Source organism: Ruditapes philippinarum, unplaced genomic scaffold (assembly GCF_026571515.1).
Source record: "Ruditapes philippinarum isolate M1 unplaced genomic scaffold, ASM2657151v2 ctg636_1_1_1_1, whole genome shotgun sequence".
Taxonomy (NCBI): domain Eukaryota; kingdom Metazoa; phylum Mollusca; class Bivalvia; order Venerida; family Veneridae; genus Ruditapes; species Ruditapes philippinarum.
In genome coordinates this window covers 122,528-140,634 of record NW_026859577.1, presented here as the reverse complement: position 1 = coordinate 140,634, position 18,107 = coordinate 122,528, and the positions used below count along the sequence as shown (strand labels likewise).

At 31.2% G+C, this 18,107-nt stretch overlaps 2 protein-coding genes across 2 annotated transcripts; both read right to left on the bottom strand.

Annotated features, from left to right (window-relative positions):
- Positions 1–523: 523 nt before the first annotated feature.
- On the bottom strand, positions 524–10,937 carry LOC132757100 (putative leucine-rich repeat-containing protein DDB_G0290503). Its single transcript, XM_060748285.1, has 2 exons — positions 10,657–10,937; positions 524–785 (listed from the first exon to the last, which is right to left on the bottom strand). The coding sequence occupies exons 1-2, from the start codon at positions 10,935–10,937 to the stop codon at positions 524–526; spliced, it is 543 nt and encodes a 180-aa protein (XP_060604268.1).
- On the bottom strand, positions 10,654–16,444 carry LOC132757104 (uncharacterized). The gene is made up of 3 exons (XM_060748289.1): positions 16,212–16,444; positions 11,521–11,816; positions 10,654–10,953 (listed from the first exon to the last, which is right to left on the bottom strand). The coding sequence occupies exons 1-2, from the start codon at positions 16,439–16,441 to the stop codon at positions 11,630–11,632; spliced, it is 417 nt and encodes a 138-aa protein (XP_060604272.1). The 5' UTR covers positions 16,442–16,444; the 3' UTR covers positions 10,654–10,953; positions 11,521–11,629.
- Positions 16,445–18,107: the final 1,663 nt, after the last annotated feature.

Sequence of the window (18,107 nt, the reverse complement as noted above, 5' to 3'; positions counted from 1 at the left end):
AAGGATATGTGGTATGAAATCCACCCTTTAATCTCTCTCATTCACACTTCATGTTATTTTGTATCAAACATGTAACATGCTTACAATACCTAAACGAAAGCCAAAACAACCCAAAAACGGGGACTCATAACGTACCTTGTTAGAGCAATTCCACATTATAAAGTACATATATATAAAATGTTATTATTAAATACATATTTCAGTTCAAATACGTTATACATTGTATTTTCATTTACAGAAACAAACATTACTATCCTCAATCGTTTTTACATTCATATGAATTTTTTTTATTCTTTTAAGATATAATTCATTTCTATTAACTATTTCACATCATTTTGCTCTTAAGATCTACAAGATTCAAAACAGTATATATGCATACAATGTTTAAATATAGATAAAATTAAATTTCATTCCAATGTCGTGTGTACAATATTAAATTAATATTAAGTACTTCAAACTCAATTAAGATCAAATTATAGAATATATTCCAACATTATATTTAAAAGGAAGTATTAACGATATTTCAATACCCCGTTGGTAGATCAACCTTTACTATATAAACGAGCTTGCTTTTCTTTCTATCCAAATCACGTTCGCATTCTTTTATTTTCATATCCGTTTCAATGTTTCCTTGGTCTGCTTTTTTATAACAATGGAGTTCTTTTGACAATTTCTCATTCTCCTTTCTAACTTCATTTAATTTAGCTAATACTGTCGCATTTTCTTTTTGTAGCTCTTCCATTGAATGTTGCAAAGATTTAAACTTTAAATCATTTTCCTGTACCCTTCAAGCAAACATAAAAATATATTTCAATTTTTTAGGAATAAACTTCAGCATTTATTAAAAACAATTGTAATTCCTAGTTTGGAGACTTCATAATCGAAAACGTGTCTTTTACTTTCAAGCACTTAGAATAGTCAAGTGTGCTGTCCTACCGACAGCTCTTGTTTTATATTGTAACAAGTCATAATTTGTTTTTCAAGACTGTTCTCTTTGATAGTAAAAAAAAGAATTATACACTATTTTGATTGTCTATTGTTCATAAAACATTCCAACATGTATGTCCTCCTTGTATTGAATGGCAACAGTATGAAATGTGCCTCTCTGTGCCAAAAGTAAATTAAATCATAGCACACAAGGTCAAAACCTGAATATCGGTATTGCATCAAAAAGACATTGGGCCGATATCTAGCCGTGTTGCAAAACAAAGTCAAAAAGACATAGATGCCGATGTCGGGCCGACACCAACATCAAAATATTCGGCTATGCCCCTCGTACAAAACAGATTTTGCTCTTTCTATTACATACCCGTCATAACAATAAAAACATAATTATTTGTATGCTTGTATGCTTTACATCTTTCATGCGTGTTCAAGCTCAGACGTATGGAAGCCCTGGACCCCAAATCTGACTTGTGACTGATGACTTTGATTTCTGACTTGTGACTCTTGAATTATAACTTCTGGTTTGTGAATTTTAGTTTTTAAATAATTTGGTGCGCGCATTTCTACAGAGTGCTAGAGAAAGTGTAAATTATGTTTTTGACATGCAATTTTATGGTATAGAATATTTTTCTATAATACTAAAATAAAGTCAGTTGGAACTGGTAGTGGGTAGATTAACCTATCTATATTTTATTTTTCTTTTTCCACCCATTTTGCTACTTCGGTTAATTCGCTATACAGTATTATCATTTATTTATGTTGAATTTTACACAGCTATTTTGTTGCTCTAATTTGTTTAACACGTTACGAATCATATTAGTGTAGATCATTCAAAAAAAATAATATGATACTTTATTAAGCGAAAAACTTTTAAAATGTGATAAGGTAAATGAGCAAACAAATAATCAAAGATTTGACCATCATTGATTTAGTGGGTTTGGTAGTTTTCACTCAAATCACGGCAATAAGCCATATTTAATTTACCAGAACACAGTTCAGCAACCGCATAGTTCCTGGGCAGGCTGTAAAACCAGTTAACCAGTACTAGTTGCCTTCATTTTTGCAAGGTTCTTATTACTTTTGTACTTGCAAGAGCAGTGGTACAGTGCGAATAATCAAACACAACAAATTTGGCCTGTGCATCCAGGAATCGAACCTTGGTCGCTCGATTCACAGTCGAACGCTCTACCTATTTAGCTAACCGGACGACTGAAATACCACCAGCAATTTAACCTATGACAGCCGGACAAGATTTTCCTATATTAAGCTCTGTCTGCCACTTTGTTCAGCGGCAACATGCCCAACAAGGAATTGTACTGATCGCTCCTGTGAAGTTTCATTGAACTCACACCAGCAGTTTGACATATGGAAGTCGGAAAGATTTTTCTGTTGATAACTTTGGCGGCCATTTTGTGCCGTGAATCGGAAATTACCGATGATATGCACAACTAGAGTTGGAATGGTGTAGTTTTGTTGAAATTCCCCAGGGATTTTACCTTTGAAAGCCTGGCAAATTTAATGGGGACTGATTGACACTTGGACAGACGGTGAAGGCAAAAAAATTAGGTAAACCAAAATCTTTGGGATATAAAATAAATGTGAATGGTATATTACTATTTCATGAATTTTTATGAATATTCGCACATCTCCTAATTTAGTAGGACTTAAACTTACTTAAATCTATGCCATGGAGTCGATTTAGACAATTATTTGAAGATCACACAAATGTTAAAGAAAGACAAACGGAATTTTTATCTGACCTTTTTACGACGTAGTTACTTTGATACGCTTTTTTATCTAAAATTATAACTCAACAAAAATAATTTAAAACCGCAACTTATTTCAACTAACATTTGCAGTTTGAACCAAATGGGTCTGATGATTTTTTTTTTTTTTTTTTTTTTTTTTTTTTTTTTTTTTTTTTTTTTTTTTTTTTTTTTTTGGAACCACGTTTAAGGCCCGTTTATTTAAGAAAAAAATAATACAATACAAGTAAACAAACCATGATAACTTTAGCATTTTCATTGACATGTAGATAATTAAAGAAAAAAAAATTATTTTGTTATGTTTTTAGTTAGAATATATAAGACATTTTAAAAAGTTAAGAGGTTCATTCATTTATCCAATTACACAAGAAAAGGGGCAAAAGGTTGAAAAGTAAATAAAAAGTAAAAAGTAAATAAACTGCTTTAGTAGCATTTTTTTCTTCATGTACTATTTAGAAATCAAACAATTCAATTAGATTTATCCAGCAATTTTCAAATTCTTCTAGTGTATCATTTTGTAACGCAACAAATCTTTCAATTTTTAATCTGTTTAAAAATTTTCTTTTGAAGATACTTATATCTGGAGTTTGTTTTTTTAATTTACTGGTGTAAATGTAATATTTTGAAAAGAGAAAAATATACGATGTTTTCTTATCTTTAACATGAAAGAAAGATGTGAAATTATCATACGTAACATTTATTGCTATTTCATTAAGCCATTTGAATAAATTATTCCAGAATATTTGTACTGTTTGGCAGTCCCAAAATAGGTGTTCTATACTTTCAACATCCATACAGCAAAAATCACAGAGACTAGATTCGGTTAATTTACATTGAAGGAGAAATTTGTTTGTTGCAATATTCCTGTGTAAAAAATTATATTGAAAGTTTTGTAAAATATTATCTTTGCAATAAACAAAAACGTTTTCGTAAATATTTTGCCATTGAAATTCTTTTTGAGGAAATCGTTCTTCCCATTTTATTTGCGATTTTGTTTTTTTATTTTTACAGAGTCTTATTTGTTTTTGAATCTGTGTTAACTTGTTACTAATATTGGACGTGTTTGTTTTTTCTATGATATCAAAAGTGCTTATTTCTTTAGGCGTTGAAGTTTGATTAATTTGTGGTAGTTTACGTTTCCATTCTTTGGGTATTGATGAAATTAATTTATAAAAGTTAAATATTTCTGTATTAGGAATGTCAAAAGTACGTTTCAGCTGGTCAAAGGTTTTAAATTGTTTTGTTTCAGTGTTAAAAATGTCCTTTATTCTATTGATATTTCGACATTTCCATTTTGGAAAAAGAATTAAAGATCCATTATTTTTTATGTGTGAATTCTGCCATATTATTTGGTCTAATAAATTTTGTGGATTTTTATTAAAATTTAATTTACTCCATGACAGTAGTAATTCTTTTAAGAATGTATTTTCAATTTTAAGTTTCTGTATATCATATGTGTTTAAATTACTTTTAAATATGTCGATTCCACCTATTTTTTGTAAATTTTTCTTTATTATCTCTTTCCACAATCCATGGTTATTTTCATCAAATATTCTTTTGATCCAGCTTGATTTAATCGAGTTCATAAAAATCGGCAAGTCTATCATATTTAAGCCTCCATATTTAAAGTCTTGTATAATTACATCCCTTTGAACTTTGTCTCTTTTTGAGTGCCATATAAATTCAAAACAATTTTGTGTTTTCATAATTTCTTCTGGTGGACTCGGAAGAACAGATATTATTAAGGTTAGTTTTGAAATAATTAAGGATTTTAAAATTGATATATTGCCAATTGTTGTTAAACGTCTTGCCCTCCATCTATTAATGTCTGCTTTAAATTGGTTTAATTTATTCTCGTAATTTATTTTGGTTATTAAGTCACATTTTGAGTGGAAAGTTATGCCTAATGTTTTTGCACATTCTGAGGTCCCAAATTATATTTGAATATTTTTTTCTACAATAGATTAAATCATGTTGATTTCTAAGTGAACCTATTCTGAGAACTGTACATTTTTTGTAATTAAGTTTAAGACCAGAAATAAAGGAAAATTGTTCAAATATGTTCAAAGTTTCTTCAAAGCTGCTTGATTTACCATTTAATATTATAGTCGCGTCGTCTGCAAACATGCTATTTTTAACTTCTACATCAAAAATTTTAAAACCTTCAATATTCCTATTTTGTCTTATAGCTATTGACAATAGTTCAATTGCTAGGATAAATATATAAGGAGACAATGGACATCCTTGTCGTACTCCTCTTTTTATAGGGAATGACTCAGACAAAAAACCATTGTAAAGTATGCAACTCGTGGGTCTTTTGTAAATAAGTTCAATCCATGCTTTTAAATTTGGTCCAAAGTTAAAAAGATCTAATGTTTTAAATACGTATTTGTAGCTTATGCTATCGAATGCTTTTTCAAAATCAGCAAAAAATAGAAGTCCCGGTTTATCATTCTTTTCTGCATACTCTATCACATCATAAAGCAATCTTATATTTTCACCTATGTATCGCCCTTTAATGAAACCTGTTTGACTATCATCAATGAGTGTATTTAATACACGTTTAATTCTATTAGCGATAACCTTAGTAAGTATTTTATAATCTACATTCAATAAACTTATTGGTCGCCAGTTTGACAATATTGATAAATCTTTATTTGGTTTTGGAATTAGAGTTATTAAACCTTGTGCTTGTAGCTGACTGAGACAATTAATTTCAAAACAAAAATTCAGAGCACTTATCAAATCATCTTTTAAATAATTCCAAAATATTTTATAAAATTCTATACTTAAACCATCTGAACCTGGACTTTTTCCATTTTTCATATCTTTGATGGCAGTTTCGCATTCAGTTTGCGTAATAATTCCTTCACAAGATTGTTTTTCGTTTTCATTTAGTTTTGGTGTTGTTTCGCCATTGAAAAAATTGTAATTTGAGGGAGTTTCGTCTTGAATGGTATATAGATTCTCATAGTATTTTTTCTGTTCATTTAAAATGTCTGTCTGATTTGTTAAAATATTACCATTTGCATTTAAACATTTTATAAGTTTACTTTCCGCATTTCTTTTTTCTAATCCTTTTAGTAATTTTATATTTCTTTCGCCATTATTTATTTTGTAACTTTTTATTCTAGTAATTACACCATTAATATTTTCAGTATATAAGTTATCCAACTCTGCTTTTTTGATATCTAGTTCTTTTTTTAAATTGTCATTAAAATTTTCTAGTTTAGTTTCTATTTCATCAATTTCTTTGACAAGTTTGGTTAGTTTTTCTCTTTCGATTTTCTTTTTATACTTTGAATATTTAATTGTTTCATTTCGAATAGTACTTTTAATTACTTCCCATCTGGTTTGTGGATTTGCTAGTATATTTAATTGTCGTGTTTCAGTAATGGATTTTTTTATTTTTTCTTGATATTCTTTATCAAAGAGAAGACTATTGTTTAATTTAAAAACCCCTGGGCCTCTTTTAACTAAATCAAAACTGATATTGAAAAATGCAATTGAATGATCTGATCTAAAGCTAGTTTTGATTCCTGTAGTTTTAACAAAATTTACTAAGTCATTTGAAACAAGAAAATAATCCAACCTGCATGCTATATTTGCATGTGTTTTCGATCGCCATGTAAATCGTTTGCTTTGTGGATTTTGGATCCTATAAATATCTAAAAGCTGGTATGTTTGTATAATATTTGTAATTTTTTGACGACATTTTAAATGAGTAAAAGCATTTCCTCCCTGTTTGTCGATGTTAGGATCAATTATTGTGTTAAAGTCTCCTCCTATTATAAAAACGTGTTGTATTTTGTCTTTTAAAAATAACTCTAATTTTTGAAAGAGGTCTACATCATCCTTGTTTGGACCGTATATATTTATTATTATTATTTCTTTATTTTCAATATTTACTTTAATTGCCAACAATCTACCAATTTCAATTTCATATTTTTCTAGAATTTGTATTTTCAAATCATTTCTGAACAAGATAGCAACACCTTTTTGATTATTCGAATTGCCACTACATATAATTGTACCATCCCAGTCATTTTCCCATTCATCTTTACAAGTTTCTTTAAAATGTACCTCTTGAAGTAAACTTATATCAACTTTTTCTGATCTTAACCAATGAAAAACGCTCGTTCGTTTAGTTTTACTGGATAATCCATTTACATTATATGTAAAGAAAGAAGTATTAGACATTAAGCTGTCAGTGACAAAAGATGTATGCTACCAAAGCAGTTGGATACAAGTATCATAAGAAGAATACATACAATGGTTCCAATGAGCAGATATTTTCTTATAGAATAAAACAGAAAAATAACTAAAGTGAGTGTAATCATAAAATCAAAAATAGAAGCTACGGCAGTATACTACGTGATCGCCTTTTAAATAAGTAGGTTCCAACATTAATTTCTCAAGCAAAAAAAACAAAAACAAAAAAACTGAATCTTACTAGAATATAAAATAGATAACTTATTTTCAGAGTAGTAGCAATAGAAGAAGAACAAAAAAAGAAGACTAATTCTTGATGCGTGAGGGTTTAGAAAAGGCTATAAAATTCGAAACTTATTAATGTTTGATGTAATTTTCATATTGAAAAAAAACTTTTAAAAAAGGATTGCTTATTAAGCAGCACGTCAACAATTGAAAGGATTACAAATGAAAATATATAACCAACATTTTCCTATACAAGCAAACTGAACATTACATATATACATGCATGCATGCATGCATACATACATACAGACACGCACGCACGCACATACATACATACATACATACATACATACATACATACATACATACATACATTACATAATCGTACCTACATATATACAATTAACGTGTCTCATAGACTGCACAGTGACTTGGAAACATAATTATTCTTAACTTGCCGCAAACAGAAAAATAATAATAAGTTCCAATTACAAATGAATGTATAAGAACTATGAATCAACAGTTTATCTAAGCCAATATACACTTATATTTCACTGAAAAGTATTGATAATATGTGTCCTTATGTATCAATAGCGTATCTAATCCCTTTTGATAATGTACTTATATAGCTTTATTCACATGTACGTGTACATAATCAGTCACATGTACGTGTACATAATCAGTCAATATTTCCTCTTTAAGATTTTTAAGTTAATATTTGACACTTCACAAAATATTGTTAATACTCAGACATTGTGATGAAAATATATATATAAAAAGAAAACGCTGCATGATAGGAAAAAAAAAACGTTCGTAACGCAACTCAGCGTAACTAATCCCTATTGATAATGTACATATATAACATTATTCATAATCACATGTATCTAAAAATAATAAAGTTTTACATGTAGCTACAAAGTATATTTAACAGAAAACGATGGTGCTAAATAATCACTTTAAAGTTGAAAAAAAATGGAAGTCTGCTTCACATAATATTGTTAATACATGTGATGAATATATATACATGAAAATGCTGCACGATAAAGAAACGTTCGTAACGAATAGAAATATTACATTACTTTTGTATCAATAGCATATCTAATCCTATTGATAATGAACACATATAACTTTATTCACGTGTACATGGACATAATCAATTTTAATAACAAAATTTAGTATGTAGCTACAAAGTAATTTAACAACAAAAACATAGTACTTAGTAATCACTTTAAAGTTAAAAAATACAGACGTCAACATCACAAAATATTGTTGATACTTATACATTTTGATGAACATATAAAACGCTGCATGATAGAAAAACGTTATTAACGCACCTCAGTCGTTGACCTCAAACATATTCACAAACTACTAATACATTTAAGTTTTGAAATATGAATACTCATATACAATGTGTTTACATAAAATACTTCCTCTTTTAGATATTTTATCGAAAATTAATTGAAGAGGAAGAAATATAGAGGTACATTTCATTACTATTAATTCAAAAAAGATATGTTACACTTTCCTTCAACTGAAAGGGAGCAGAAAGCTCCAGAAAGACACGAAATTATGAAGGAAATTAACAAAATCATAGTCATTGTTATATTTGTTTAAACGTTTATATTTTTCTTTTTCCATTTGATCTGAATTTACGAATTTGATGATGTATTATTGTGAGATCTGTCTGGCCATGGGAGAGATAGCCACCTGTCATACTCATGGAAATGAATTTGGCGTGATGTTGAATTATATGGTTTCAGTGGATTTGTTGATCTAAATGTTGCATATAGCTTTCCTTCAAATGTCCATGCTTTTTCAATTCTTTGCGTATCCTTTAATCGAAGGGACATAAGTGTTGATTAATGCGGGTTAGATCATCGTTCATGTATATCCTCGTGCCTTTTAATGATTTTGCGTTTTTAATAATATCTATTTTTGTTTGTCTTCGGACAAGTTTGACAATAATAGGCCGATCGTTGTTTTCCTTGTATGGCCCGATTCTGTGGGCTATGTCTATTTCGTCGTCATTTATAGTTAGCCCTAGATTATCGCTGTACATTTTCAGAAACTGACATTTTGTTTGAACTGACGTCTGTTTTGCGGAATCATCTTTTATCCCAGTAACTCGCAGGTTGTTTCTGCGGCTATATTGTTCCTGTTCATTGGCATTCTCTTTTAATTTTTCATTTTCTGACTTTAACTTTTTTTATTTCACCACATAATTCTTCGTCATTTGATTCAATTTTTTCTCTCTAATCTTGCTTTATTTGACTCCATATATTTTACACATTGTGAGGTAGACATTGACTTGTTGTGTATTTCATTTTATCTCAAAACCTCCAAAAGCTTAATGACAGAGCCTAGAAGTTGCTTTTTCATTTCTTCAAAAGTGTCTTTTATGATTTCTTTTATAAATAGTCTGTCATCTTTTGTTAATACGTTACTCAATTTTTCGTCAATTTTGTCAAGTTTTTTTTCAAGGTTCGATTCTGTTGAAGACATTACTTTTTGCTTTTTGCTTTTCTTTTTATTTTGATGGGATCTACTTTTATTTTTAATTTGAATTTCTTTTGAAGAATTTCTACTGATATTCGATTCTTCAATAGATTCGTTTAGACTTGTGAACGAGTTACCATAAGCGCTAGTATCTAGGTCACTACAACTTGTTGTGGACTCTTTTTTCCGTTTACTACTCGTTCCATTCATAGCGTGCACATTCTAGTACAGTGTTTACAATAATAATGTACATAAAATACTTGGTAACTCAAGCGTGACGAAATTTTGGCTAGACTGTCTAGGCAGTTTGCTCACTAATTGCACGAAATTCACGCTATTCACGCACTTTCATATCCCACCCATTTTGAATGTATATGTAAAAATTTCATCAGCGAATTAAGGCAATTTCACAGTAAAAAAGTCAACTTTCAGTATACCATTTAAATCTGTATGTCATATCTGTATATATCTCATATTTTGCTCTATTGGCGATCACGTAGTTTTGTAGAAATTAAGCCTTACATTTTATAAAAAGATTGTTTACTTTTTCAAAACCGGAAGCGGAAGTATCTGATGATTTCTTATCCACACGATGGATATTCACATGTTTGGTTTGGCAGACGGACAAAGTAAAAAAAAACACTGCAAATTCCTGCAATCACTCACTTAGTGGTCTTTTCAAACACTTTAGGAATGATTTAGTCAAAAAGGACGAAACATCCTGCACACAAAAATGGAAAAAATACCATTTCAAGATGATGCAATGAAAGCCTTGTCAATTACAAGCAAAACAATCACAGTTGGAAAGCTAGTATGACAAAATTATGATATTAAATAAATTTCGATGAAAATAAACAATAAAGAATTAGCTGACGATAATAAAGGGAAAACTAAAATAACCCAATACTGCTAAGATGATAAAATAAGTTTTGCTGACGTTGCAATTATTGAAATATTTTAAAAGGGGATTTAAATTTTTTTAAATGATGACTTACAAATCGAATTAATATACCTTTCTTGTAAAGAGTCCTGTTTTGGTGATAGCTTTTTGTACTCATCAGCAGCTGTCTTTTTTCCGTCTTTAAGAATGTTTTGCAAGTGCTCTATATTTCTAGTCGCCATTTCATCACAATGGATCTGTTCATTTTCTAAGGGTTTACAAGCAGTTTCCAATTCATTGATTCTTGTTTGCTGGCATTGATTTTCCTTTGCTAATTCATTGACTTGTTTCTTTAACTGCATTACCTCTGCCTCTTTGGATTTAAGATCTTTTTCAACTTTCATTGTCTTCATGTTCTCATAATCTAATCTGTAAATATTGCACTTAATACTTCAGGTTCAAATGTTTAAATAAGAATTATAAGTGTTGTGTTTATTTATTAAACTAACTGTGTAAAAGGCAAAGTATCGAGATATTTTTTTATGCAATATGTAATTCCTGCGGAAGGGTTGTGAAGCCTACTCGCAGTAAGCCTTGAATATTTGCATACTTGAAAATCATTAATTGAGTGTAGATTGTCTTTTTTCGTAATTGAGGTTATTTGTCAAAGAGATATGATTTTGTATAAAAACCTTATGCTGCAAAAATCGTTATCAAACGTTTATAAGCATTTGCTATGTACTCGACACACGTTATACGTTCTTCACATCTCGGAATTCGGTCGAACTTAACCTTATTTAAATCTGATATTGAATAACATGTGATGAAAATAAATGATAAAGGAATCAGCTGACAGTAATAAAGAGAAAACAAAAGTAATTAAATACCGCAAATGTAATGTTTTGAATTTTCTGACGTTAAATTTATTAACATATTTATAAATAATTTAAAAATGTTTCAATAATTAGGTACAAATGGAATTAAGATATTATTTACTTGTCTTGTAAAGTATCTTGTTTTTCCAAGAGCTTTTTGTACTCATCAGCAGCATTCGTGTTGTCGTCTTTTAAAATATTTTGAAAGTGCTCAATATTATAATCGCCATTTATCCACCTTTGATCTTTTCGTTTTCTAAATTTCTACAAGCAGTTTCAAATTCATTGATTCTTGTTTGCTGGCATTGATTTTCCTTTGATAATTCATTTACTTGTTCCTTAAACTGCATTACCTCTGCCTCTTTGGATTTAAGATCTTTTTCAACTTTCATTGTCTTCATGTTCTCATAATCTAATCTGTAAATATTGCACTTAATACTTCAGGTTCAAATGTTTAAATAAGAATTATAAGTGTTGTGTTTATTTATTAAACTATCTGTGTAAAAGGAGGTAAAAAGATACTCGAATAAGGTAAAACTAGCTGTGTAAAAGGTAGAGTATCGAGATCTTTTTATGCAATGTGTAATTCCTGCGGAAGAGTTGTGCATCCTACTCGCGGTAAGCCTTGAATATTTGCATACTTGAAGTTTATTAATTGGGTGTATATTGTCTTTTTCGTTATTGTGGATGATTGCCAAAGAGATCTGATTAAGACCCTTATGCTGCTAATATCGTAGTGGAACGTTTGCTTATGTACTCGACACATGTTACACGTTCTGCATATCTTAGACTTCGGTAGATCTTAAACCTATTTAAATCTGGTATTGAATAACACTTGATGAATAAATGCATACCACGTGACCAAGTGCCGTAGATAAGTAAAAATATACGGCACCTTGTTATCGGGCTGAAATAGATACAAATGACAGGATAAAACGGAAAAATTGTTTCAGGCTCGGTTATTTGAGCATGTTCATAAACGACATTGGTAAATACAAGCTACCTGCAACGGCTTAATCACTATTTACATATTATAATGCTGATATGTATGCGCAAATATGTTTATACGGTTGTGATCATGGAACTTTTAATGCGCATACGTGCGTGTCATTTCATGAAAAGAAAACGTATGGAAGAAAAAATGGGCAAAACTAATAAAATGTAATATTGTAAGAGGATTTAAGGTTATGAAGTCTGCATATCACAGACATAGACATTATTAATAATACAAACAGACAAACATATCCTATGTAACTGCTGTGTGTATAAAGATACTTAAAAGAGGAACTACCACGAGCTCATTGTAAAAAAACACGACAAATAGTTGATTATCTCAAACTTGGGTTTCACAGGGTAAAATTTAGCGGTGGTTTGTCTGTTCTTTTTATGAATGATATGTTTTGTTTCTTAATACATCAAACACTATCCTCTATAAAATAATTAGTTCTGAAAATTTGACTGGATTTTAACCTCTACCTTTAAAGTGATTAGAATCATTGGGATGATATCCCAAAAGAGCGTGAATTCAAATCGACATGTCATTTCTCAGTTGGTCGAACGTTGTTGGGGTGTTTTGACGCTGCCTTTCCCTCCTGTCCAGTTCGTCCCAAAGATGTTCTATTAAAGACGTATCTGGACTCTAGGATGGCGAGCTAATTGACCGAATGTTATGATTCGCCAGAAAGGTCGGCCATTGTCTTGTTGGAAAATGAAGCTACGTTGTTTAAGTAACAACAACCGGGCGGAGGATTTCATCCTTTACCTAACAGCACTCAAATTCCCACCCAACACAACCAAGGACAAGTGAGATTTTACATCCCAGACCATTATTACATTATTATCCACCTCGGTTGAATGTCGACTTGACTCAGCTGTGAAAAACATCCATCAGACATGTTCTGGGGCATGTGCCGCGAACCAAGCCATTAGACGCATGCGACACGTCCGAATGAGAGGAAGGCCAATGCATGGAAGATTACACTGCAAATAAGAATCACGTAATCTGTTTCTTACAGTTTTAGGGTGAATATATCTTTTGTATTGCCTTCTGCATTGTTACCAGTTTCAGTGACAGTATCGTATCGATTACGCAGGTGGGAAAGACGTTTAAATCTGTCCTGACGTCGTATTGTTACGCATAGGAACCCCTTTACGAGGTCGGTCAGTCGGCAAGCCTTCCCTTTTCTCTATGACATATACTGGCATGCGAGCAGTTCCCGTACAAAAATCATAGTTACTTAATCATTATTTTTTATTACGCTCACTCACCAATATTTGAATGTTACACATCAATATTCGGCTCGTCACACAAATCATGGAAATTCCATCATGTTCTAAACATAGAATAACCCTTACTTATGAGGCCTCATATGGGGTACCGAAATTATCCATTATTTTGTATGAAGAGAAGTAGTTCCCGTACATAAAATCTAACCCATTATAATTATACAATTTTATTATATCGGACCTATTTTTCATTTACAATTGTTGAACAGACCATTATCTAAGAGATAAATAGATGTAATTCAGGAAATAGCTCTAGCGTAGACTAAACGCGGGTATCTTTTACCCGGTACCGTTACCCCAACGCATTCATATGCAGTAACATGCTTGTATGCATGATATTTTACGCATCAAAGCCATAAAATTATTATTTATAGTAATATTGGTCAACATTCTGATAATTAAACAATTTTTCATCTCATTGCCTACTTATTTGTAAACAGGTGGTATTAGTGGAAAACCCTTTAACAAGCCTCACGTGTTAGTATTTTTGCGCATGCGCGCAAGGACGGAATCCCCCAGAGAAAACAAGGTCACGTTTTGACGACGCACAGGTGAAAGTGATTTAAAATGAGACTTTATATACGTACTGCCGAACTGACAATTAGATTTTGTCTCGTTTATGTATCTGCTTGATATGAAATGAATTTTTGAAGAATGCAAGTAAAAATCAAGCGTTTAAATGAAAAATACGGGTACTGCTTCTGTACGGGAACTGCTCGCATGCCAGTATGGTAAAAAGATTTACGCCCAACTGTATTTTAGCATGCTGCGACGTTTGCTTTTACATTAGAAACCCAATGGACTATACCCTCTGAACTTCCGCAATTCGTGATATTACCGTTAGAAATTAAAACAGAGATTTAACTTAGGAAAACAGTCTATAAATCTATAGAGTATCAAATGATATGAAAAATGTGTAATATCAGAATTATTTTTGCACAGAAAATTTATTTTCCATTGCTTGCACTAAGTCAAACGGTACGTTACTTGTTCCGGTATTTTTATTCCGTGTTGAGTATATAATGACTAAGATCACAAGAGCCATGCTATCATGGCCAACCTCTGCCGAATGTGTTTGCCCATTGGAAGAATATATATGTAGTAGAGCAGAATAATTCAATTTTAAGGGGTCTTTTGGTAATGAAAACTTATGACTGGAGTGATAAAAGCTATTGAAACCTAAGTGAATACTGATGGCTGAAAATAACAAAGGGCAATAACTGAAAAATAATGCAGGGCAGCATTATCATTCTTGTGTTCTGCACTCCTCCTCAATGCGATCTATCTATCTGTGAAATTTCAAGTTGATACCTCAAACACTTTTTGAGATAAGCTCCGGACAAAAGTATGAAAAATAACAAAGGGCAATAACTCAAAAATTATAAAGGGAAGAGTTATCATCCTTGCACACAGCATTCCTCCTAAATAAGATCTGCCAACTATGAAGTGACATCTTAAAGACTTTTTTGAGTAATGCTTTACTCAGGTGAAAAATAATCAAGTATGAAAAATAACTCAAAAATTATGAAGGGCATAGTTATCATTCTAGTGCACTGTACACCTCCTAAGTGAGATTTATCAACCTATGAAGTTTCATTTTGATCTCTCAAAGACTTTTTTAGTTATGCTCTGGAAAAAAAATAAGTTTGAAAAATAACAAAGGACAATAACTCAAAAATTATGCAAGGTAGAGTTATCATTCTTGTGCACTGCACTCCTCCTCAATATGATTTATCCAACTATGAATTTCTTGTTGACATCTCAAAGACGTTTAAGTATTGCACCACTCGGGTTCATAATTAAGTATGAAAAATAACAAAGGGCAATAACTCAAAAATTATGGAAAGTAGAGTTATCATTCTTGTGCACTTCACACCTCCTGAGTGAGATCTATCCACCAATGAAGTTTCATGTTGATATCTCAAAGGCTTTTTTTGAGTGATGCTCTGGACAAAAATTTAGTTTCAAAAATAACAAAGGGCAATAACTAAAAAAATATGCAGGGTGGAGTTATCATTCTTGAGCACTGCACTCCTCCTCAATATGATCTATCTACCTAAGAAGTTTCAAGTTGATACCTCAAATGCTTTTTTGAGATATGCTCCGGACAAAAATGACGGACGGAAGGAAGAACGATAGGACGGAAGATTGGACGGACGGACGAAGACTATTTCTATATCCCCCGCCGCCTTTCGGCAGTGGATAATAATCTGACATGTTTTCGTGGTCTTAAAGAAGGCCGTTAAAAATATTAAATATTATTTTGCCCTACATTTCCTTTTTTCTTTGTGTATATATTTTTTTCCAAGAACCTTTCTTTTCTTTACCTTCTTTTTAAAGCAACAACTAAGTGGCGTATGGCAGATGTAAAATTTCCCGTACTTCGTTTAATCTTTCAAAATCATGAAGCCTACTCGTTTTAAAAAAAACATACACATGTAACTTTAATTCTTACTATTATTTAAAAAATGTTTTTAAGTTAATTGCATCAACAATGTGCAGGTACATTACAACAGAAATAAATACCTATTAGAGGCTGATTTATTTGCAATTTTTTCTATCTCATGGTTCTTCACAAACCGGTTGTGTTGCCTCAGGCAAATGCCACACATGTATCTACCATACACGCCACAATTAAAACAGAAGTATAATGCTGGTTGCTGTTTCCCATCGGTGGCACAATGAGAGCAAATGTCTGGATCATCATCATCATCTCTAGCTTCATCACTTCCACATTCTTTGAAACTACGTGACATAGCCATTCTATGAAAAAAAGATATATAAAAATGATTTACAATATTTTCAATACTACTCTATGTTTTGTGTCAAAACTGCATGAAATCGTTATCAAACTGAATAGGCCGAACCATAGATAAGCACTTTCTGCAAAATCGATCGATTAACAATACATCTGAAAATTTGTTCTTCTACCCCCCCCCCCCCCCGAAAAAACCCGACAACAACAAACACACAAACGAAGCACCAGAACAGTCATTGATGAATACTCCCTATTGTTCTTTTAACAAGACTAGCACCAAATCATACAGGGGCCTCATCTTACTTTCAAATATTACCAATTGCAAAATAATTGATAGAGACTTTTCAGTAAATTTCTGTTGAAGGTCAATGCCAAATATGAATAACTAAATATTGAAGTTTTGTTCTGGAGTATTTCTGTGATCGTCTTTGAACTTTTAACTCTTCATTCTTCATGTTTGCACCCAATTAGTGACGAGTATACGACTAAAAACGGAATGAACCTAATTACATCAACTTGTATACAGACAAACACCCCTTTATGTCAAATTAGTGTACTCAGCTGAAGGCCAGTCTAAAACCTGTATATCACTCCTTACCACTTCCGTTGTACGGGAATAATAAAATTATGTAAAGATTTCACATATGACCTTTAAAAACTACAACATGTTTTAAAGTTACATTAAATAAATATGTATAAATATTTTTGCCGTCGGCCTAAAAACCAAGCATTCTACAGATTCATTAACTTAACACTAAAGTTCGTATACGAATTTTAACATGCAAATGAAGATTATAATCAGCTTGTGTAAGCGCTACGTCACAGTGTTGTAGCTGCTATCCGAACACAACAAATATGAGATTTTCTTTTTCAAACGCATTCTAACCATTTTACTTCACGGTGCACTAGGCCTGAGGTTCAGTAAAAGTAATCATCTCATAAAAAAGATTAAATTTGTATGAAAACATCCGTTACAATGCGGAAATCTACCGTTAAATTAGGACTGCTACTTAAATTTAATATTGATGTACGGATGATCTGTAGGCTGAGTTTCTCATGCAAACGAATATTGTACTTCCGATTTTGTCACAATGAGGTTGTCCATTTTTATGCTTATAAAACTCATTTTGGTTGTCTGGACACCAAAATCAGACCTGGAGTCGATATAAAACCCAATCCATTAATGAAATGTCGCTATTTCTGTTTTTATGAAATTTATTAAATGAAACATTAAAGTACGTATATAAATAAGGTTTAAATTTTTCTTAATATAAATTGATAATCAAACAGTTTCTGATATGTAACATCGCTATAAGTTATTCAAAACAATCCAAATAAGCTGACCTATATTGTTATCCCTTTTCAAATCAACTTAAGCAAATATTGTTATAGATATAAAATCTTTTCAATTTAAATTTTTTGATAAGATTGAATATAGAGCAACTTCATGTACACTCGTTATTATTTATATATTCAATTCAATGAATGTTTAAATACTTAATTGTATTGAGAATAAATTTTTATGCTGTTTTTTAAGGTCGATGTTATACCCACAAGTAACTGAATACCTTTTGGTATTTACATAAAGTCATGTAGGAACAATGAGACGGTATTTTGTGGAAATCATGCGTCGTAAAATTCTTTAAGCCGACTATTAAGAAAAA